The sequence below is a fragment of the Actinia tenebrosa genome, unplaced genomic scaffold (assembly GCF_029948245.1).
Source record: "Actinia tenebrosa isolate PJP-AT-01 unplaced genomic scaffold, QUT_ActTen_1.0 PGA_scaffold13__45_contigs__length_12533684, whole genome shotgun sequence".
Lineage (NCBI taxonomy): Eukaryota > Metazoa > Cnidaria > Anthozoa > Actiniaria > Actiniidae > Actinia > Actinia tenebrosa.
In genome coordinates this window covers 9,797,091-9,821,572 of record NW_028292573.1, presented here as the reverse complement: position 1 = coordinate 9,821,572, position 24,482 = coordinate 9,797,091, and the positions used below count along the sequence as shown (strand labels likewise).

The window sequence follows — 24,482 nt, the reverse complement described above, 5'->3', positions numbered from 1 at the left end:
TTATAACTTAGTGACGTCAGTAACGCAATGCTGTTTTCTCCAGCTACTGAAATCGCATCTGACTGACTGCAGTATTTATAAAGTACTACAATTAAGGGGAAGCACCGCATTACGAGCTAAATAAGTGTTACGAAGTTCTGAAATACACATAGAATAGGAGTAGCACAGAGAGGACAATGGGAACGACTTAATAACAGCTAGCTTTACACAATGATTTCTTCAGATAACCAATGATATAAAGAAGAATTTATATAAATTATATTACCAAAGAACGAAAAGTGTTGAAATTTCGAAAGGATCTTGAAGAAAAATTGTCCTAGTGCCTTACAACAGAAATCAAGCGTTTCAGAGTGAAGTGCATTCCACGGCTTTAATCATCATCAAATTAAACTAGGTCAAAACAAGGACGTCTCTTTACATACGCTATTCCATATTTAGTGCTTTATAAGCCATTTAGTCTAGTGTTGTTAGGTTACGGTACGCCACAACATAAATAACGAAGTAGTTTTTTCACCAACATGCATATCAACTGATCCACATTATAAAAGTTTCAAGCTTTTTTCTCGATTCCAAATTCATTTACGTCTGTTCTCTACACCTATCCTTCAATTTCTTGCTGACTTTTTCTGGCATGTGCTTCTTTTCGTGGCCAACTTCGAGATAAATTGAATAGTATTGGTTTTATGCCAGAATTGTGTTTGACCTAAAGGTGACGATCGTGAGGCAGCAAAGCGATAGCAGCTTTATAGAGCTTCCTTGAAGTCATCTCCATGGTAATAGAAAGTTTTAGATTTACGTTCACCGCAAACGTGAAACGTCAGTTGACCAGTAAAAAATTCTTTTAAATTACTGAAAAAGAATCGCAAAAAGGTCCAAGTAGTAGAAAAACAAAAGAGTATTTGCGCTTGGTGAGAAGGTTTGTAAAACGTAAAGTAAAATACACGAAAACTATGAAAACGTGGTCACGTTTGCCGTTCGCGGGGAGAAAAAAAGTCAATCTAAAACTCTCTATTCAAGTAATATTACGTCAAACCTTGCATTAGTTTGTCAACTAAAGCTGACAAACATAGATAACTGTCTGAACTCTCGACTCTTGCGTTTATAAACGGAGTAAAGCATTTAATTTGTATTGCACAAACGTGTGAAAAAAGTACCGAAATTATCCTGGGGGTTCAGGAGGAGAAATCGAGGTAGTTGCTATCAGAGCTCCCGTGATATGATATTCCTATGGAAATAACAACAGAGAAGAATAATCTGCTATAGTAGTTTTACAGCACAACAACAGCAGGCACTGCCTAAGATGGCTGGATTTTTGGCGTCCTTTGGTCAAACATTCTAGCTAAATTCGGTTAATTTGATTGTCGCTGACAGTCTTTCTTGGAATGAGAATCAAACTGGCTATTCACTGATTCATTCGCTTTGAGCTGTGAATGTCATCTTTAAAACAAAATTAAAACTCTAAGGGATCCCAAATCGGGCATTGATTGGGAGGGATAGACTAAGCTTTAGCCTCCTAGCATTTTCCTAACAAGTCCCAAATTTCCACTCTTGATCTTCATATACTGTACTATGTTTTCCAAAACCGCATCGCACCCCTTACTCTTCAAGGGGCTTGGCGAACCCACAGTATTCAAACACGTCCTCGGACGTCATTGACGCCTAAAGCCTAAGGGAGAGGTTAGTCGGCCCCTAGACCGTAGATGATTAACCCCTTGCTATGACCAGCAAACCTAAAAGCTCTTCATATCGCTAATGACTAAGTACCCACGGACACTCCTTTCCATGTGGGATCGGTTGTAAGAAAATTGGGGAGGTCTGAAGAAAGTGCGGAAACTGATAATGATAAGCCGGGAAGGATTATGATTTTTTCGCCAGTTTCGGTCCAATCATAAAGAACCTGGTGTTTTTAGTCAAATTATTGTATGGGCACGTAAATTCACCTCAGACTCGACGGTCGATCTCCTTTATGGTATATGTGGACCTCTTACACACTTCAAGCGCATTGTTAGCAGCCTCTACATCTAAATCAATCGACCTAGTAAACAGTAGTCAGTAGTCTTTGATCATATTTCTGGTTCATTTTATTAAGTTACTTTAACGTAGATATGTACAATTTGTTTCACGTAATGAGCATGCGCCGTACCGTATCATTAAATTGCACCTACCCAAGATACAAGATATTCGATATTGATTTTACCCGAAGTGAATGGTTCAATGGTAAAATTATATTTTTATATATGATTTGCGTGGTGTATCTTGAAGATGTCAAGGTTTATTATACTCCTAAATATGTTTTAATATATCTTGGGACCTTCCAAGGATTGAACGGGGTGAGCGATACGCCCTTGATTTCATCTTACACAAAAAGATAACTTAGTAACTGCTGCAAAAAACCACTACAACCATGAATAAATTTAGACCTGGAAAGTCTTTATGTCATTATAATGTGGTCCTCTGTAGGAACAGCGGCTAATATGTTAGAGTGGAAGATCTCCATGACCTCTTCCCCATTTTTTTAGTGTTTCTTTCCCTAAAAAACAATGACTGGGGTTCACACTAAGTCGTTGATTCTAAGACGCTTTAAGGACCTTTGTCCTTTCTTCAAAGTCCTACATTCACGCCTAGTCTATCATGAGTTACACACAACAAGTTCAAGAACGTGGCCTGAACAACGTGCTGACTTCAAGCAACTGTTTCATCACAAGTCGCACACAACTAGACTACCAACCACTTGCATTGGCGTGGATTGACTTGGCTGTTGGAGTTCCTGATTGACAGGTGCCACGTGTCCTTGCTGGCTTGACGGCATTACAGGAACAGCTTGCACCATGACAGGGTTAGGTTGTGCCATAAAGTGCATGGTATCGGCTCTCATCATGGGTACCATTGCTGTACCCTGCATCATGACCCCCTGCTGACCACCCATCATCTATAAAACAGAAAAAATTACCTTTTATATATAATACAATAACAATATTATCGATATTCTTATTAACTGAATCTTTGTTCACTTTATCCAATTGAAATTTAGTACGTGTTGGGTTTTGAGGGACGAAAATAGAACCTCTCGTTCCCATACATGAAGAATCAACTCAACTCACGTTGACCTCTGTTCGTTTGGCGTAAAATGTAATGGCATTTTGAATCAGCGACTTTAATATTTGCAGGTCAGGTAACCTTCTCCCAGTAGGTTCGATCTGTTGATTAGGTACCGCACTATAGTGCGAACGTTCGTGGGTTCAAGCCCCAGCCAGGCCAACAGAGACTTAAAATATATCTGAGCAGTAGATGTTGCCTTTTGCTCTAGAAATTACAAGCAATGGCTAGAACTTCTCCGAGGCTCGGATGGCTACGTAAAGTTTGATAATGACCGCCACCCGTTTAGCTCAGTTGGTAAGAGCGTCGGTCTGTTGTGCGAGAGGCCGTGATTCAAGCGTAAGGCCGGACGAACACTCAGGGTCTTAAAATAACTAACTGAGAAGGTGCTGTCTTTGTATCTACAAATGGTTATAGACCTTCACGTGTCTCGGTTGACCACGTAAATGGCGGTCCCGTCCCTAACTAACTAGAGAAGTAAAAATAGGACCACGAGTTTTTTGAACACCTGAATTTCTGTCAAGTGTTATCCTCTATACTGCAACAGAGTTAATTAATTTGATGACAAATTATATTCTACCTGCAAATATTTTGCTTTTTCAACTTACTTGTTGTCGTGCTGGCACAGGCTCTGGTTCAACCTCTGTATGGCAGCAGAATGAAGCAAGGCAGCATATTATGGCCCACGAAGACAAAAGAAAAACCAGTATGGCTAAGCCCAAAAGTGAGCCTTCTATGGCAACAAATATTCTCTTGCAAAAACCATCCGTGCACGTGTCGCCTTTTAGCTTTATTGATAACATCGTAGCGGATATTATGATGCTGAAGTCGTAGATTGCGTAGGCCGATAGTCCAGCAACAATCAGTGAAAATATGAACAGTGTGACGATCTGTTATAAAGCAAGACATTTTAAAATACCTAGCTGGACAGTAAAGGTGTGATGCAAGATACATAGGTAAAGTGAGACGGGGGGAGACTCAGCGCACAAGTTAAGTGGGGACAGGACAAAGGACTGGAAGAGAAAGCTGGCGAAGGACTGAAAGTATGCCATGTATGCGAGGATCTGGAAAAGTCATAAGTGTGCTGATTCGTAGAAAGGGAATAGCACATTCCGTTATTACAATGAGCAATAATACAAATGTGCAGATAGACAACATTCAATGAATTATAATAACTTACTTGACACATGTCGCGGTGGGCACGGTGACCACTTGCACAACAACCAATGCACCCAGTGATCATGGCCTGGATGTAAAGACATATAATCCATATAATTAACTTAAAAGCCGATATCTCATTTCTGCAGTTGCATTTCTACACCTGTTTCAAAAAACATTGTCGGTCAGAGATCTGAGATCTGATCTGAGACTAAGGCCCCGTCCACAGGTATCCGGAAATTTTTGTATCCGCAAATTATTAGTTTGTAAAAACTAATCTTTTTTATGCATTTCAGTTGCGCGATGGACTGAAAATCGGCCGCCAAATAGACAAAGATGAACGTCGTCGCTTCGCATTTTTTTACTGAAATTTTGTTGAGTGAACCATAAACAAAAAATCGCACGATTTTCTCGTACAATTTGGAATTAATAGACACGAGTAATGTTTTGAAAGTTCTTGTAATTGCACGAGCCTTTAGGCGCAATTAAAGAATTTTCAAAACATTACGAGTGTCTATTAATTCCAAATTGTACGAGAAAATCGTGCGATTTTTTGTTTATAGTTCACTCACCGTTTTTACGGTTTTTTTTCTTTTTTCTTTTTTTCTTTTTTTTCCCGCTGTTGACATCGTTTTGGCTGTGTTTCCATAGCGACTTAATTCGGTAGTCCTACGGAGTACAATTAACGCTATAATCGTACTCCTCTCGACCAATCAGAGTCGAGTAATTTTGTTGAGTGTACTATACTAAAGGTAATGCTTCGTATTCCATTCTCAAAGGAAACTACGTTGTTTGGCTGTGTATATACACCTACTTGCAAGAACGTTGTCATACGATATTAGAACATTAGTAATTTAGGGAGAAAGGAATACATTAAATGACAATAGAAAAAGTTCAGCTTCAGTGATCTTCTTTTGTTTTTTAATATAATTCCTATCCCACTAAATCACTAATGTTCTATTCTCTTTCACCATACTCCATATTATGCCCTTATTATGCGTACTTTCTTGCGCATGCGCAAGGCGCCCACGTTTTAAAGATCCATTATTATGCAAATTAAGAGACAAGGTATATAACCACGTGCAGAGCCAAGACCAAGCCTCTTCTTTCTTCGTGCTATCGCACTAGGTAAGCCCTCGTTTTGCTCTCGCTTCGTTTCACTTAAGCGAGTTTTTCCTAAACCATTTTTGTCTTTATTCTGTATATATTTTGTCAGCCGATGAGTATGTCTACTGACAAGCAGAACACCAGTAAGTCCTCTTCTCCAAAACGAAAGAAAGTTGCCGAGGAAGATGAGTCTTTGCTCTTCGATGAAGAGATGGATGATACTCCAGATATTTCAATACGAGCCGACTCGGCTCTGTTCAAGAAGGATACTTTGCTCCAACTGCATCATCATCTGGGAATTGATGAGATGTCTTCAAAAATTGACAAGCTGACCATAGTTAATAGAGGGGAATGGTTAAGAAACCTATTGTTATCTGTCTTTGTTCGCTTTTGATGTTGAACCGGTCTTGACCGTGCACAATGTTTGATTTATGCTCGTCCGAAAATGCAAAATAAGTTAACATAAGCTTTGTCTATGGGATTATGATAAGGAATATTGAAATATCTCTCATAAGTTTTTAAGTATTTTGAACTAGCAGCGAAAAGAAAGATTTTTGTCTGTTCGCTCAACCATTGCCAACAATGGTAAAACAATAGTAAAACAAAGGATTTTGCACGGCCACGCTTGAAAAAAGTGAACAAAGACATATAACAATAGGTTTCATAACCATTCTCCTCTATTAACTATGAGCTGACTCAGCTTATCGAACGTTCAAGTTCTGTTCCCGACTCGGGACACGATCCAAAAAGTTCTAGTAAAGAGTTTGACCCTAGTGATCCACTAGTCGATGACCTTTCGAGTGATGATTCTGACTCACAAGCGGATCCCGAAGAGTCTGAATTTCCACCGTCGATTTGTGATGTTAACGAAACGAAAGGTCCTAAAGTGCTAGATTTCCTAGCCAAACGAGTGAACGAATCGTTCACCTCGAAGCCAATGGAGGATAGAATGAAACCTCTTGTGGATAAATATCGCACTCCCGAAAATTGCGGGCTATTGTGCGTTCCACGAGTAAATACTCCACTTTGGAACGAATTGTCCCACAGGGCCAAAACGGCCGACTTAGGACTTCAAGAGGTGCAAAAATCTGTTGTCAAGACTGCCCAGGTAATAGTTTCACTTACTGAAACTGTGATTCAAGCCAAGAAAAAGAAAGAGCTACTGAATCCTAAAGATCTTGTGGGCTCGTTGTCCGAGGCCATTTCTTTCATCGGCAATGCCGGTTACCAAATGTCATTAAAGCGCCGAGAACATCTTAAACCCGAGCTAGGCAAAGGTTATAAATCATTGTGTGCACCATCCACTCCAATCTCGGAGCTTCTCTTTGGCGACGACCTGTCAAAGAATGTAGACGACATCTCTAAAGCGAACAGGATTGCCACAAAAATTACAGGAAATGATCGAAGTGGAGGCAATCGAAAACGCAAACGCGAAAACTACAAGCCTAGGGATCATTTTTTATCCCGAAGAAACCCGAGTTCATCTGCTCGGGACAATCGCGACAACTACGAGAGCTACAAACCACGACGCCGCCCGTTCAACCAGAACAAACCTTAAACCAAAACACAAGATTCATACAAGGACAAGTGACCAATGTAAGTGTCACACCTTCTATAACAAGTTGTACAATGGCCGGCAACTTAGCTCTCAAGATTGATGAATGGTCTAAGATCACTTCTGATTGCTGGATTTTGCAATCAGTCAAGGGTTATCGACTCGAATTCGAGTCAATCCCGAAGCAATTCAGAGCCCCAAAACAACGCTCTTTACCCTCAGATGAGTGCGTGTTAATCCAATCTGAAATCCAGAAGTTATGCTCTAAAGGAGCTATTGTAGAGACTAATCATTGCCCTAACGAGTTTATCTCTACTTTGTTTCTGGTACCGAAAAAGACAGGTGATCTTAGACCAGTTATCAATCTTAAACCTTTAAACGAATACGTTCGTAAGATTCGCTTTAAGATGGAAAGCATCGACTTCGTAAAGCATCTATTACACCCAGGAGATTTCATGGCCACTATTGACCTTAAGGATGCGTATTTCAGCATACCTATAAACCCTCAAGACCGCAAATATTTGCGTTTTTCCTGGGATAATTTGCTCTACGAATTTACATGTCTTCCTTTTGGCTATAGTCTAGCTCCACGGACTTTTACCAAAATCCTGAAACCTGTGTATGCTTATTTAAGAGCGAAGGGTATACGTATTGTGTACTACATTGACGATACCCTCGTCATAGGCGCATCTAAGTACCAATGCCTTAGTCACACCCATCAAGTTTGCGAACTGTTAACTAGCCTGGGTTATATTATCAACACTACCAAGTCCTATCTCGAGCCATCTACAACAAGGTCTTTTCTCGGATTTGAGTTAAACTCAATTCAGATGACTATTTCTCTCTCCGAAGAGAAGGTCGACAAAATTATTTCCTATAGTAAACGGATTTTGGATAACCCTTCGCCTTCCATCCGCGAAGTCGCCCAGGTTTTCAGGACTCTTGGTTTCAGCCTTTCGCGCTGTCAAATATCTACGCCTTTTTTATCGCTCTATTGAAATGTGTAAATCACAATTGATTTCCTTCGGGGCGTCTTATGAGGACAAAACTTCATTAAGTGTTCAAGCTCGTTCAGATCTCCATTGGATTATTGACAATATTGCTGTCCACAATGGTCTCCCCATTGTGTCCCCTCCACCAGACGTCACAATTGATAGTGACGCGAGCAAACTGGGTTGGGGTGCATTTTGCGAGTCACGCAACAGCGGTGGACTCTGGTCAGTGAATGAAACTGACCTACACATTAATTACCTTGAAACACTTGCAGCTTTTTTCGCTCTTCAGTGTTTTGTTCGTGAGCGCCGCTCAGTTCATGTCCAGCTGCGCATTGATAATACAACAGCTGTTTTTTACATCAATAACATGGGTGGAATTAAATCTCCCTCCCTTAACAGTTTGGCTCGAGAGATGTGGCAATGGTGCATTTCAAAGGATATTGTAATCTCTGCGGTGCACGTTCCGGGCCTAAATAACCAAAAAGCTGATTTTAATTCTCGTCACTTTAATGACAGAACTGAATGGAGCCTTCACCCTACCGTATTTGGTTGGCTAACCCAAACCACGTTTAACCCAGATATTGACTTGTTTGCGTCCCGCCTAAATACAAAGCTAGAACGCTTTGTTTCGTGGTCGCCCGACCCCGACGCTTATGCGTGTGATGCCTTCTCGTTAAGATGGCACGACTTAAATGGATATGCTTTTCCTCCTTTTAGCCTAATACCCAGAGTTCTAGTGCATGCACGAGCGGACAAGATTCCTCGTCTCCTGATAATCACACCTGTGTGGCCTTCTCAATCCTGGTACCCGACAATGTTAGAGATGTCAATCGCTCGACCCATCCTACTCCCCAAGTGGCCGAACTTGCTTATTTTGCGCCACAACAATCATCTACATCCATTACGAAACCAACTCCAGTTAGCCGCTTGGACTATATCAGGCAAAAGCTCAGCAGTCAGGGAATTTCAGCAGGGCCTGCCGAAGTTATCTGCCAATCATGGTCCAAAGGAACTGAAAAACAATATAGTTCAGCCTGGCGATCCTGGTGTAGCTGGTGCAGTTCAAAATCGCTGGATCCTTTTCAAGCTCCTATAGAAGAATTTCTGAACTTCCTCTACAAAGTTTACAATGACGGTAAAATGTATAGTACAGTCAACACCTACCGTTCAGCCATATCTGCCACTATTGAATCAGTATCTGGTCGTGCAATTGGATCACATTACTTGGTCTCACGATTCATGAAGGGAATCTTCATGGGAAGGCCTCCGAAATCTAAATACAATACAACTTGGGACGTTAGTATTGTTACCGCCTATTTAAAATCTTCAATGTCACCGTGTTCGTCACTTAAATTGAAAGACTTGACCCTTAAAGTTGTCACTCTAGTCGCCTTGTCTACGGCCCAAAGATGCCAATCTCTTCACAGCCTTAACCTTTCAGACATGAAAGTTCTCGATGACAAAATCGTGTTCGTCGTAAAAGACCGCCTCAAGACTTCACGTCCAGGCAAACCTAATTTACGTGTTGAAATTGCTGCTTTCGCTGAAGACTTAGACTTGTGCCCGAAAGCACATTTACTCTCCTATATCAAAGAATCGCAGCCCCTGCGTTTCGCAGGACAATCTGTAGTAAACCAATTATTTATTTCATATATCAAGCCCCATAAGGCAGTCGGTTCTGCTACTATAGCTCGTTGGCTTAAACTAGTTTTGCATAACGCTTCAATAGACACGTCAATTTACAAAGCTCATAGCTTCAGAAGTGCAGCGACGTCCAATGCCCTTTTCAAGGGAGCATCACTAGTAGATATTCTCAAACATGCAGACTGGTCTTCAGTCAATACGTTCAACAGGTTCTATAATAAACCTATTGTTCGAAGCGATCAATCATTCGCGAATTTAGTCCTTTCATAAGACTAGTTTAACTATACAATTCGTTGTAAGAATTCAGATTTCAGATTACAAGAATCTCAACATTTGCAATCTAATAAAAGTAATAGATGATGAAATGCAAATCACATATGTCTTATGCTATTTATCATTTGGCATCATTCTTCGAACACGCATAATAAGGGCATAATATGGAGTATGGTGAAAGAGAATTGAAAATTAGACAAAAGGTACACTTACCTTGCAGGATAATTGTAATTCTCTGAGCCATACGGAACATTATGACCTTATTTTCCCACCCGGTGTTATGATTACCTGGCTTTAGCTTTACTACCGTACTTGGCACTCATGGTAGTCCTCTTGACCCACCCTGATCATGTTTGATGCCAAATGCTTTTCCTTCCTCACATTTACACAAAGAAAGAAGAGGCTTGGTCTTGGCTCTGCACGTGGTTATATACCTTGTCTCTTAATTTGCATAATAATGGATCTTTAAAACGTGGGCGCCTTGCGCATGCGCAAGAAAGTACGCATAATAAGGTCATAATGTTCCGTATGGCTCAGAGAATTACAATTATCAAGGGTGGATCCAGGGTAGTTTACGTGATTTCCGTAAACTACTCAATTTTTTTCAAAGCTACACATTTCTTTCTAAATAATGACAAAATATGTGTATTACATTATTCTAGCAACTACTAGAAACGACTCACTTGGTTGTTTTTCAGTTAATTAATTAAAGAAAAGTCAAACAAAAATGAGTAATCTCGTCATTTCTGCCGATTTCTTACCGATTCCCGCAAAAAGTTTCGGGTTTCGGATATCTCCGTCGGTACGCATCGGAATGCTATCGGAAAACGATCGGAAAACAGCCTTTGTCAAATAGAACCTCAGGGAGTGAGCGTGCGTAGTTGTAGAGCTAGGCCGGTGTGATAATCGTAAACTACTCAAAGACTTCTCTGATTGGCTGGAAACACATTGATTGTTTTGGAAACCACTCAAACCCTTTTCTGATTGGCTATCTACTTTGCAAACTACCTCATAAACTACCAGCAAAACTATAAAAAGCTAGGCCTACCCCCGTTGGGTCTCTTTCGTTCTTATGATTAGAGTCATAGACTTGCTGTAGTTTGAACGAAGGATTTTGAAGTAAAGAATATTCTACAATGCGTGGCGACCCGATTTGCAGGAGGGAGGACTGTTCTCCTTTCGACATTGGCTTGTACTTTAAAAGAAATTGGCTCTTCATCACCACAAGATAAGCTGGGGTTCATTGAGAATGTGTGGAAACCAGGTGAGATTTTTGATTTCCCAGTGTCAATAGAAAATAGAAAGCCTCGTAAGTTTGTCTTTGAATGGCTTAGAAGATATCCCTGGCTTGCATACTCTAAATATCTCGATGGAGCATTTTGTTTTCCGTGTGTTTTGTTTGGAGTAGAATCTGGTAGAAATGCTCATAAATTAGACAAGTTGTTGAAGTCACCACTCACATGTTGGACTTCAGCGGCTTCGAGACTTACAAAACACGCCAGCGGTAAATGTGAGATGCACAATTTTGCTGTAATTGCCATGGATAACTTTTTGAAAACAATGAGGCAGCAAGCGGTCCCAGTAGATCAGCAGTTGAATAATATTATTCAACAGCAAATCGATAGAAATAGGACGGTCCTTAAGTCTTTGTTTGAAACGATAATTTTCTGTGGGCGAAACAACATAGCTCTCCGGGGTCAACGCGATGATGACCCAACAAATGCTAGTCTATCAGGAAATTTTCAGGTCCATTTCAACCCTCCGTAATCTTAAGAACTACTTAAGAAATACTATGGCCCAAGACAGAATGAATGAACTGGCACTGATGCATTCCCACAGAGACATGGACTTAGATCTTGAGGAAATAATAGATTTATTTGCTACTTTAAATCCTAGACGAATGAGAATGGAGAATATCTTACAGTAATATTTTATATAATATTTTTTTGACCACCAGTGCTCTTAGAGTACTTGTGAGTTATGTTCCATCTGGATTAATAATTATCTGATTTTTAATCCTTAAACTGATGGGGAACAGTACAGGAACAAGGTGGAATTTTTAAAAACTTATTCTTTTCTGAAATCTATAATATTATTCACTGGGTTTTAATTAAGCTTGAATGGTCTTTACATATTCTCAACTGAACTCAGCAATGAACTCATCTAGTGGAACACCTCAATCTAAATAAGGTAATGTATTCATTTTGTATAATTTGCTAGTACATGTATGATATTGTGACTGTATGTTCTCTATTTTTCATAAAGTATTCAATTTGCTGCCATGCCACTTTTCCTTTAATAGCATATATTTTGCATTGTACTTTTACATACTAATACTTTTGATGTCATTTTTTCACATGATGTCCTTTGATGTGCTAGATTCTTCAACTGAGATAAATCTGTACAAGGATCTTGACTGCAGACAGCATGGTATGCTAGATGTATCCTTTTAGGTAGTTTATAACTATTAGGGGTATGGTGGGTTGGGTATAAATTGATTGGTCTGTCAGAGTAAACTACTCATGTCCAAACCCTGGATCCACCCCTGAATTATCCTGCAAGGTAAGTGTACCTTTTGTCTAATTTTCAATTTTCGTATGACAACGTTCTTGCAAGTAGGTGTATTTCATTTTGCAGCGTGTTACTCAGTCTTAGACAGTCTTACTCGTCATTAACTAATGACGGCTGCGGAAGATACTAACGGAATGTTATCATTTTATTTTATTTTATTTTTTATTAACAAAGCTTTGCCTCCAAATGAAGATATGATAATATACAAAATAATATACAAATCAGACAAAATAAAGAATCACGAATGAGGTGGGGATTATACAACAGACCATAGTTCAATCTAAGTACACCCTTAAAAATTCTATTCTTCAATTTTCTAGTTAGACTGACACATATGAATTAAGGTTATCAAGACCAAAACTATACTGGGTGTTGTAATTCTCATTTTGGTGAACGAGGGCTGTATCCCTTCGCAAAACCTCGTTGCTTAGTTTACTGTATGCTATTTTTAGCCCCAAGCTTTTGGTTTTAGTGACGTGCAGGGTATGGGGCAAGGATTTAAAATCTTTGACTTTTATTCGTTTTTCAGTGAACTATAAATGAACAGGTACTACTTTGCTTGTTCGTGGTTTATTGTTCTAATGAGTTTTATCAGTTTTAAGAAAACGTGACAAATTAATTACAATAATAAAGAAACACGGAGGGAAAAGCGAAAAATGAAAAATGATACTAGACGAAGACTAAAATTGAAAATCAAGAAATGATAATTTATAGATAGCAGAATTATATTATGACTCATTCTGAAAATCATCCTGAGTATAATCTAGTCTGTCTACAATTGAGGGAAAGTCAACATAACTATCTTCTCTTGAGACAAAGTTAAAACGTTTTTTTACGTACTGTTATTAAGAGGAAATTTTTTTCAATAATGAGCAATCATGGCAAAAAGTGCCAAAAACTAGACTTTCGTATGAGTTTTGATCCCAATTTTCTTTTTGGATTAACACTCGAAACCTTTTTCAAACAGTTAGAAACTGATATACTATGATAAAATGCCTATTTGAAGCGATATTTTCAATTGTACAAAGATGTTTTGTTGCATTTGTGTTAGAATGTTGCTTTGTCAGGCTTTTTTATAGAAAATATAAGGGAAATAAGCAAATGAAGGCCTAAACCTCTTTTTCGATTAAAATTTTGCTTTGGGTTAACACTTTGATTCCACTTTCATCGGTCATCTCCGCTTCCAAACAAGTTAAACTTTCTGAATAACAAGATTTTAGCCTTGTACAACAGCCTAGCTTTTGGTGCTCACTGCTTGAATACGAAAAGAATTCTTTCTTAAACTTAACTTGTTGCGAGTACTTACTATGAGTGCCAACAAAGAAGTATAACCAAGATGCCACGAAAACAGCAATACTAGTTCAAGAGGAGAGGAAGCTTTTCCCTTTAACCAATCTAAAATAGGATGCCAAAGATCAGGGAAAAGGATATGAAGGCGCCTGCCGGAATGAAGAACAGGGAGGACATCTGTCTTTCATGGTCTCTTGTTATGCGAATCTTATATTCATAGATTGAAAAATACGCAGTCTAAGACTGCATGTGGCTAGTGCTATAAATGAAAAGTCGGAAAATATTATATTAGATAAATACTGTGACCAAGGTATATCTACAACACTTTTTATGAAACGTTCAGGATTGTCTGTCAAATATCCTGTAGCTCTGATTTCAATATGATGACTTGAATAAACAATTGCCTCCTCAACCTACATCTAATGATCGTAATCTAAATCTAAGTATTCTATAGACAATACAAAGTCTGGGTTACTAAATGAAATATTTTCAATAGAATTGCCCATCAAGGGACCTGGATTCTATTCAACATCACCTGACAATAATAGCCTTTGTTTTATAAATATATTATTTCTTGCTAGAAAATTTTGGTTCTCTTATTAAAGATAACCACTATAGAAATTCAAGGGACCTAGATTCAATTCAACATCACCTGACAATAATAGCCTTTGTTTTATAGATATATTATGTCTTGCTAGAGAATTTTGGTTCTCTTATTACCTTCTCTGTGAATATATTTTATTTTCCATTCTATATATTAAATTCAGTTGTAGCAATTCTATGTAAACAGATAAATGTAGGTCCTGCTTTTGACAGTATTTTCTTATACTTGCATCGTAGTTTTCTATTTTTTAGTAAAATGATGATGTTTTTCATTCTTAAGGAGGCTGTGGGTAGTTTTGGTCTGGCACACCTAGCCGCATTGAAACGGCTACAACTTCGTCTTGAATAACTCGATCTGCAAGTGCTTTTCACACAATGTCAGGAAAGGATTAAAGGTTTCAAAAGTGATAAATTAGTTTAAAGCGGCCTTCTCGTTTTGACGTAATGGTGACATCATGGAAATCGTTTACCGCTTATTTTCTCGAAAACTAGACCTAAACTTAGCAGCAATAAGGGGGACTCGCGGTCACCCCCCGGAATTAAGCGGGTACTACCCGCCCTCGCGTACGAAGGTCCCCCGCGGGTATTGCCCGTAAGGTAGGTCTGGGTGTTGCCCGCGTAATTCGATTTGAAAAGCTCTCTGCGGGTTTTATCGGTGCCCCAGAGTACTATTATATATAAGGAAAGAAGTTTTTTTGCTGAAAAAGTGTCACAAACGAAGGTTAAAATATTTCCTAGATATAGATGGACGCCATCACAAGCATTCAAAACAAGACGGTCAGAAAGTTGCGAACTCAAGTCTTAGATCGGCTAGACGCCGACTTTGCCTTCACGACATTTATATTACAGAAGGAAACGTAGAAGAAATCATGGATGAAGATAGAGCTCAACAGATAATAGATTTAATGCCCGAAGGTGATTACCGGCTGCAACTAACGTTCATAAAGTACTCTGATGGCCAATGGGCAATAGAAAAGGGTCGCAACCCTATCCGGGCGTCGGGCAAGCAGGGGCTTTTCGTCCTTAACAAAAACACCAGGCCTGGAGCATTGGTAGGCATCGACATGATGTTCTATGAAGTCGCGTATCCTGTTACTGTAGTGATCTATGGTGCATACAAGATTAAAGAACCAGACGTTTAGAAGAGTATATTTTTGTACATCGTTTCGACAACCATTTTCGACAACCTTTTTTTTGTGCACCCCCTGCATAGAGAAGCACGTCTCGGACAAGAAAAGACTGAACTAAGGGGGGCCCCAACCCACCGCCCCCTAGAAGAGTGTATTTTTGTACCTTTTTGTGCACCCCCTGCTGTACTATTGGTTGTCCGTGTATTTTTGTACCGGGGCCTCGAAATCATCGTAGCCGCTGCAGTCTCTTTTGTGTTCTGTAGAAGCCCTCCAATACGTCCAAGAGGATACGTATGGTTCTATCCCTTCCTAGCATGTATACAGTATTACAACTGAAGCTCTGACAGTCCGACTACATCAACCAAAGCCACCCAAACGAATTTCAAGTCAATTTCCCAACTCACATGTTAACTCTGCATAACAGATGGATTAGTGAATTGTCCACTTCTGATCATACACACATGCGTATAAAGTAAAATATATGATTTTTAAGAGGAAAATAGGTAAATTTGTACGATTCTATTATTTAAATACTCAATCGTGATTGGCTAATTTGTATGAAAATTTGTCGTGGTGGCCTTGGTTGGTGTAGTCGCACTATTAGTACATAGATTAAAAAATGTCTGAACTCTCGACTCTTGCGTTCATAAAATTAAACCAATTAATCATAATTTCCATTGTAGAAACGTAGGAAAATATTACACTGCTGGTTCAGGGGGAGGAACTGAAGTCAGGGTAGTTGCCATCAGAGCTACCATGATTGCATGAAAATAGCTAGTTGTTATACTATTAACAGAAAGGAATAGTCTGCTGACTAGTTTTACAGAACAACAGGCACAGCATAAGATGGCTGGATTTTTGGCGTCCTTAATGCTTGGTCAAAAGTTCTAGCCACGACTGTTGTAAATTTGATTGATGTGAAAGTCTGTTTCCGAATCAGAATTAAACTATTCACTCATGACTCGCTTTGAGCTGTGAATCTTAAAACAAAATTAATATAAAACTCACAGGGATCCCAAATCGGGCATTGACGGGGAGGGATCGACTTAGCTTTTATTTAGCCTCCTAACATCATATCTAGTCTCAGATTTCCACACTTGATTGTCATATACTAAATTTTACAAAACTACTTTGTAACTCTTACTTTGAAGGTACTTGGCGGACCCACCTATTAAAACACGCCCTCTGACGTCACTGATATTAGTCACCTTTGACCTGTGCATGCACCGCCTGGAAGTCAGAGACAGAACGCGAGGCCATTTTGCCAACTTTTATTTCTTTCAGATTCGTAGGATATGCTCACTTTTCCTTCACTTTAAATGGCAAAACTCCAACTACAAAGTGACTGAAATAGTTTAACAAGTAAAAGAAGGCTGGAAATAATCTCTATGGCTGCTTCAACTACAACAATCTCTCCAAGCCAAAGTAAGTCAGTAACTGTGAAATACGAAACTCCCTCAGCAGAACCAAGACAAAAAGGTAAATACGGTACTAATCACACTTCTTAAATGCTCTTTATTTAAGCTTATCTATATTAATCATTACGAGTCTGCAGTTTACAATAAAAGTTTGCAGTTTGACTGCCTTTTTAACCAAGAAAAAAATAAATGCGCAACTTTAGAAGATGACGAAGCTTATAGCTTTAAAAAACTTATATAAAAGTAAACATCAATGACAAATATGATACTTTAACGTTCGACCTGCTAGACCGTCTTATTTGTAATTTTTACTTTGTCTTGTCTTGTCTTTGACTTAATAAGGGTTCTAAAAATTTAACTTTAAAGTGTTTAACACTCTCGGTTAATAGTGTTAAATGATATTCTAAGCTATAAACTGAGTCTAAAACCATGTGTTAAACATTGAAAAATGTCTTTTTCTTTATCAAGAGTATATCAGACACTGAAGCTGGAGTTACCTAAAATTTTACAAAAGAAAGGCATTATTTTCAGGCAATGGATGCAAAAGCTACCCTATGGATGGATGGCACAGCATGGATGGATAGAAGGAATGGCATGGATGGATATATGAAATGACATGGATGAATGGATGGATGGATGGATGGAAAGATGAATGGATGGATACATGGATGGATGGATGGATACATGGATGGACGAATGGATGGATGGATACATGGATGGACAGATGGATGGATGGTTGGTTGGCTAATCTGAATGATTGACTGGGATGGCTGAATAAATGAATGACTACAAAATGTAACAACCTTTCCTTCTCTGTGCATGTTCAACAATGGATAAAGTCAAACAAAAACCTGGAACAATAGGTTTCCCAATGTAAAGTAATGTGATGTTATGTAGAATAATAATAAAGCATTAATTAAAAAAAAAGGTTTCCCAACCATTCTGCTCCTTTACTATGGAATAACTGACTCAAAATATTTATAACTTACACTTTATTGCCAGTGGTGGAAGCATTGGATGCCTGTTGAGTTGTCACTACTGGTTGCTGGGCGGTGGAGGTTGGAAAACCCTGTACCTGGGGTATCATAATCAGCATGGTCAAAATATAGAACATGGGAGAGATTCATTAAATATAAAATTAAATTTTAAGAGCTTGTCATCCAGTGCATTTCTCCACATTAACTGACATCAAGACATCAAGACATATCAGGGACATAGCATAAAATTGCTAATCAACCTCTTGTCATATTTTTACTTTATTATAATCACAGCAAAATATTTAATATGCGTCAATGTATGTCTCAAACATTTCTGCTGTATGTCAAAATTAATGTTAAGAGCTCAAAATTTGACTTTTTACTAAATATTGACATATATAATTTTGACATACTGTGACAAACATTTCAAGTATAACTAATATCGAAATAGATGTATCTTTATGTGTGTTCAGGTAAATTCTCACCTGTTGTGTAGGTGTCATAGCTTGTGCACCTGCTGGATTCTCCATCATATACCCTTGTCCAACCGCAGACTGGTTTGGTACTGGATGGACAGGTGCTCCAGTCATTGCTGGGACAGCCACAGGCATCCCATTAGGTCCCTGGGTCATGACATAAGCAGCAACAGGACCTCCTTGTGTTTGAAGGTAGACAATCTGTCCTTGGTGCTGAGGAACAGAAACAAAAAGACTACGTGTATAAAAGGTACATATACATGTATATCTTCATATACATTAACAATAGACCTTTTTCTTAAGGTTGCACGCTCATCAAAATTTAAGAAAATTGTCATGATTCCAGAACAGGAGCTTTAGAATTAGAATTATCATACAAGTCATTTCTATGAGATTTTTTGATAAGATAAGATTTATCAAATCGATTATTCTCCTTTTTAACTCGTGGATACGCGAAGCGTAGAAACGAGTTATTGTGATGGGTCTGAATATGCAAATGTCTCACTCGCTCACTAAGATGTTAGCAGATCGATAATCAAACGTTTAGCGATCGTCTTACGTCATTTGATTACGAATGGTACACGACACTAGCAAGCACAAAGCTCTTATACCATATAGATTACTTTGTTATTTTATATGAGGAAACGAAATGCTCATGTTCCATGTGAGATACGTTTCTAGCACTTGTAGACGCCGTGGGGGCCCACTGTGCATGCGCACACTCGCACATAGTTTTATCTTCGAATTATTTATATTAAAAGAATCAAGGAAAGATGCAAGTTGAAGTAAAATTATACGATTTACACCTGAAATAAAATTTCAATGAGTTAGACCTTTTTTTCTGATGTATTTTAAAAAAGTAAACAAAAACGCTTATTAGGTACGACGTCAACATTTCGATTTCAGACTGAGACTCGTAGATCGAGCCGGCTTATCGAAAAAATTAATTAGAACTCAAGAAGAGAGTCTGATTTCAAGCTCTGGAGGACTTTATTTTCCATAGGGACAGCTCAAAGTCACGGCGGTATTCAGCAATAAAATTTCATAAACTCGATCGAGAGAAGCCTTATTATTACTGATCAACAGTTGTATTTACTAAATCAATGTAGATGTATACGTAGATCGTAGAAAAAATAACAAAAGACGAAAAAAAGACCAATTCCAATGGAGTTTTGAAGGAAGTTCGGCCAGTTTTGTCATTTAAATAAGCCGTTCTGAATAAAAAGTAGATTGATCGCCACGCATTACAAGATTACAAACAGTCGAAGCAATGCTCAGATTGTATGTTGAAATGTGCGAAGGTCTAACGAGAATTCGCTACAATAAATAATCATTAATTTACCGACTTGGATGAAGGCAAAATAAATAGCATTTATAAACGCATTTCTATAAAATAATTGCTCAGTTCACAGTGTAAATAAATAGTTTCATCCGAAACAAATGTAGGAGCCGTGACCATTGAAGGTCAAGATAAGTAGTAATGTAAATCAACACGCATAACGCAACGCTTTATGTTTGTCGTCCCGATCGACCGATTATCTTGTATATTTAGTTTTTGAGCTCGTAGGTCGAATGTTTGCTGGAATAAAACACACAGCCCGCCTTTGAAATTAAAAACAGAGAAAGCGTTTTCAAATAAATCTTTTTCAATTATACTCTATACTTGACTCAGTTGACTCTATCGAAGTCGTAGTCGAAGTTCAGACAATTAATTTCATCACAGAAATCGCTTTCAAACTCAACAAAATAGCGAAGAACTAGGTGTTAAAAGGAAAATAAAAAGGACGATTACTCATCTTACTAGATAAATTGAGTATTCAAAATATTAAATCGAGCGAAGTATTTGGAATCCTTTGAGAATGTCAACAAGCTGAGGGCACAGGAAGACCAATCTAAATATTCGAAAAGTGCAACAAGTATCCACGAGTTCTCCTAAGGACCTTTGATTATATATAAAACTGGCTGGTACTGAATTTGCGTTTTTCAGTTTTGTGGCCCGTCGAGATTGGATGCGCATGCAACCTTGAGAAAACTGAGTATATGGAACAAAAACCATGCAAGTAATATGGAAACGCTTGTTTGTTTGTTTCGACAGAATTTATACAGGGATATCTTACTTAGCAGAGCTAGTTTAAAGAGAGCCCTGTTAAAAAAAACAACAAACAAAGAAATATATCCATAAACACTACTAATAATACATGAAATACAAGTCAATTAGACAATAGCATGACACAGGCTGTTTATAAGCACTTAACATGGTGCTTCCTTTTTTGTTAACCTTTTAGGCTCCTTGATTGATTTGATATCAAGGAGTAAGGCATTAAACGTATTTTTGTGCACACTATTATAATATCTAAAGCCCCATTTTGGTACTTAATTAGTAGTCTTTAAGATTGGGCCAGCCAAGAACAGTGCAATTTCAGATGTATCGATGCCCCCCGTTTAGAATTTGAGGAGTAACTTCCATTACAGCCCCCAAAACAGTAAGCAAAACAGTAAAAAAAATCTTAAATGATTAACCTAAAATGATGCTCTTATAAGCTAACTCAGAGTCTGGGGTGAGGAGACTATATGCAATGTTTTAGTATTACTTACCATTTGTTGTGGAGTAGATGTGTCACAGCAACAGCCATCATAACCCATACAACAGCAGATGGAAGACCAGATACCAACACCAAACTCAAAAATGGCAAAGATGATGATCATGGCACCCAATCCAACACTTGCTCGGCATTTATCAGCTACAGACACTGTGTGCCATGTACATCCAAATCCCGCCTCACACCTGCGTACTGTATATGTCTTATAAGAGCATGATCTCCCACCCAGCAGAAAGGCCATTCCCATGCCATAGCAAATTATCATCGTTCCAGCAAAAACAGTTCCCACAATGGAGAATGCCAAGTAGGTGCCAACCTTTAGAAAGAAAAAACACAGTTTGATATTTATGTTTTGTAATAATCATCATTATTATAAAAAGGCTGCAAACATTTTCTTAAGGCTGTCATATGTCAGCTCAGGGACAAGGGTTCTTCACTTGTTAAACTTGCAAGATTCACATTGCAAACTTCAAGTTATAAACTTTTCAAAACCTAGTTGTGGCATCAAGCCTTAGTAATACAAGGCTGTAGCCACAGTTACAGTGAGGATACTCAGACCGTGAACACTCCAAGCTTATTTTTGTTATTATTTCTGAACTTTGTATTATGTTCCAAACGCTTTAAAATAAACCACTGAGTTCATTTACACCAAGTGATCAAAATAATTCTTATTTCCAATTGCCTGACTCAATGGATGATTTACTGTACAGTAAGCATCTTTTAAATGTTGCAAAAAAACTCAAAGTGGTTGAGTGTCCTTCTCAATGTAAGATATTGATCCCTTTCTGTGGTTTGAGTGTCCTCCTCACTGTAAGATATAGACCCCTTTCTGTGGTTTGAGTGTCCTCCTCACTGTAAGATATAGACCACTTTCTGTGGTTTGAGTGTCCTCCTCACTGTAAGATATAGACACCTTTCTGTGGTTTGAGTATCCTCCTCACTGTAGGATATAAACCCCTTTTGGTGGTTGGAGTACAGTGAGTATCCTCCTCACTGTAAGATATAGACCCCTTTCTGTGGTTTGAGTGTCCTCACTGTGAGATATAGACCCCTTTCTGTGGTTTGAGTGTCCTCCTCACTGTAAGATATAGACCCCTTTCTGTGGTTTGAGTGTCCTCCTCACTGTAAGATATAGACCCCTTTTAGTGATTTCCTAAACAGCTCAGTAATTAGGTTTTGATTCTTAAGTTGGTAAAATTCTTTTATTTATTGTTTTGTTTTGTTTTGTCCTTCAAATTGGCCTGCATTGGAATACACTGGGAATGTGCACATGAATTAAGGGGGGGGGGGGGGGGAATTACAGACTGAGATAACAAGGTATTCTACTTACCAAGGGTGCTTTCGGTCTTGTACTGTTTGGAATGCGCTTAGTGGCAAAGCATCCAAGAATCCCAGTCACCAAGAACTGTAAAAAGAAAATTTTACTTCTGTTATAGCATTAGTAACAAGCTTTGTATTATTCATGGTCAACTCTAAAACATGTCATCAATCAAGCTTTATTATTCATATATTTGAAAGGCATTAGAATAGCAATGTGGTATAAGAAATATACTCTGCTTTCTCCTGTGGGGGTATCAGGTTAAAATTTCTTGACTATAGAAATTGTGGCTCCGTTTCAAAGAGAACTATAACTTTTACACCAAACCAGTTTCCCGCCATTTCAATCTAGCTAACCATTTTCTTTCTGACTTAAATTGTTTTCAGTCTTTTTTCAAACATTTGGAAACATAAAAATCTGGCATAATCATAACAACTAGACCTACTGCTTGAAATCGACGATGAGGAAGGAAAAGTAGTCAATCAAATTGAATTATTAGTCCATATTTTTACTTGTGCCTAGGCTCCGCCGCACGAGTGTTAAAATGCAACGCGTAATAGTTTTTTAAATATTTTTGCTGGGATACCTGTGGTATAACAGCGATAAAATGCCTTTGTTTTTCATTGGTTTTTTTTATGTTTTTTTTTCTCTGTGACAAAATGGCAAAGTTGCAAAATAGTTACCCAGGGGTCTTCAGGAACTTACCCAAGAGACCTTTGCGGGTATCTGCTATATAGGGTTCCCGTCCATAGTCCAATCAATTATCATGTACCAGATGTCAATCAATGTCACTATGTTGTCAAGTGGTTATGAGAGGGCAGCTAGCTAGCGATGCTCCATTGCCATACTCATCAAACTCAATCTGGATCTCCAATTCCAGTTCCGGGATCCGGATTTTGACATACGTAATTAGCTTGTTGTACATTCTGGGGTTTGATATTTGCCGTTCGAAGCATTTTGATCTCCTTTAATTTTTCTTCGAAAAAATGGTGATTTATTAAAAAATATTGATAAATCATAAAATGTAGAGCAACTATGAGAGAGGTTTTGAGCAAATATTAGCCTGTATTTACGTTTTTAATGATTAATTTTGATCTTAAAGCGAGCCGTGCGAAAGTGCATGCTTTTGAAATGTCAGTTGCACCACAAGCTAATTACTTATGCCAAAATCCGGATCCCAGAACTGGATTCGGAGTTCCAGATTGAGTTTTTTGATGATTATGGCATAAACGCTCTGCCTACAAATGGCTTTACACACTGTCGTTCGAAATTTTGCAACTTATTTTTACTTCTCCTTTAGATTCTAAGGGACTCTGATACTAGTAAACCGTCCCAACCAGGGTCTGGACATGTGAAATAGATGCCGAAAAAGATCTTGCTACTAATGTAAATATATTCCTTAAGGTGGTCAAAATTGTATTTTTTAGCGAGCGTAACTTGTAAGTATAAACTCCTTGAGAACACAAACAGAGGTCCTTTCAACTGAACATTTTTTTACTCGTGTTCCGAGTTTGATCGAAATCTACAGCCATGTGGAGGTTTGTTTAGATTTTTCTTTCTGAGAAAGTGTTTACAAATAAATTCTGTATAGTTTTAGGAACTGTGCATTGCTGATCGACTCAATATTCCAAACGCCCAGGTATTTATTTCATAATCAAAAACATATAGGTTATGAAAGTGTAGCTATAAATGTAAAACATAAAATCCCAGCTCCCATTTACCCTTTCCGTACCCTCGTTAAGGTGGCTGGACCCCCTCACGCTTGACCGCTACCTTCCACTTTTGGAGCGCTGGTGCATAAACGTGTTTTATCCGATTGCAAATCTTTTTTGCACATAAGTCACATAAAGATTGAATTAATGTTTGATGCAATTTTTAATGAGATCGGACGTCATAACACGTGATTATGATGAAATATTTGTTTTCGTTCAGAAAATAATTTTAGCCTTGCAGAGCGTTCAACACTAAAATGCTTCGTACCACATAATTATATACTAGATGCCTCCATTTGTAGGGATTTTTGAAAAAATCTATCAAGCTAATTATGAGATATTTGAGATTATTTAAATATAGTGCATAATCTACTTCAAAACTAAACAATGGATTTCATACGGCCGAAATTAATATTTCAGAGCTATATATTCACAAAAGTCATTGCTCATTTAGTTTTACTCTGTATCTAGTTTAAAAAGGAACATTTTGAAGGTAATCGACTTATGCGATTTAGTGAAAACGTATAGTGCATAAGACGGGTTAAACATTTGATGCGCA

At 38.3% G+C, this 24,482-nt stretch overlaps 2 protein-coding genes and 1 long non-coding RNA gene across 3 annotated transcripts in view; all 3 read right to left on the bottom strand.

Annotated features, from left to right (window-relative positions):
• Positions 1-2,058: 2,058 nt before the first annotated feature.
• On the bottom strand, positions 2,059-13,871 carry LOC148911792 (uncharacterized). Its single transcript, XM_089028704.1, has 4 exons — positions 13,706-13,871; positions 4,277-4,342; positions 3,705-3,986; positions 2,059-2,929 (listed from the first exon to the last, which is right to left on the bottom strand). Exons 2-4 carry the CDS (start codon positions 4,337-4,339, stop codon positions 2,699-2,701), a joined length of 576 nt encoding a protein of 191 aa, XP_088884830.1. The 5' UTR covers positions 4,340-4,342; positions 13,706-13,871; the 3' UTR covers positions 2,059-2,698.
• LOC148911793 (uncharacterized) lies at positions 4,351-12,371 on the bottom strand. Its single transcript, XR_016119529.1, has 3 exons — positions 10,042-12,371; positions 9,076-9,184; positions 4,351-4,923 (listed from the first exon to the last, which is right to left on the bottom strand). It is a non-coding gene; the product is annotated as an uncharacterized LOC148911793 (long non-coding RNA).
• Positions 13,872-16,679: 2,808 nt separating the features above from the next.
• The window catches only part of LOC116292275 (uncharacterized), an 8,473-nt gene continuing 670 nt past the window's right edge, over positions 16,680-24,482 (bottom strand). Inside the window, exons 2-6 of the mRNA XM_089028703.1 lie at positions 22,224-22,298; positions 20,889-21,209; positions 18,303-18,506; positions 17,830-17,915; positions 16,680-17,337 (exon numbers count right to left, since the gene is read on the bottom strand). Coding sequence (XP_088884829.1) covers positions 17,334-17,337; positions 17,830-17,915; positions 18,303-18,506; positions 20,889-21,209; positions 22,224-22,298 — 690 coding nt within the window. The 3' untranslated portion in view covers positions 16,680-17,333. The remainder of the gene's footprint in view (positions 17,338-17,829; positions 17,916-18,302; positions 18,507-20,888; positions 21,210-22,223; positions 22,299-24,482) is intronic.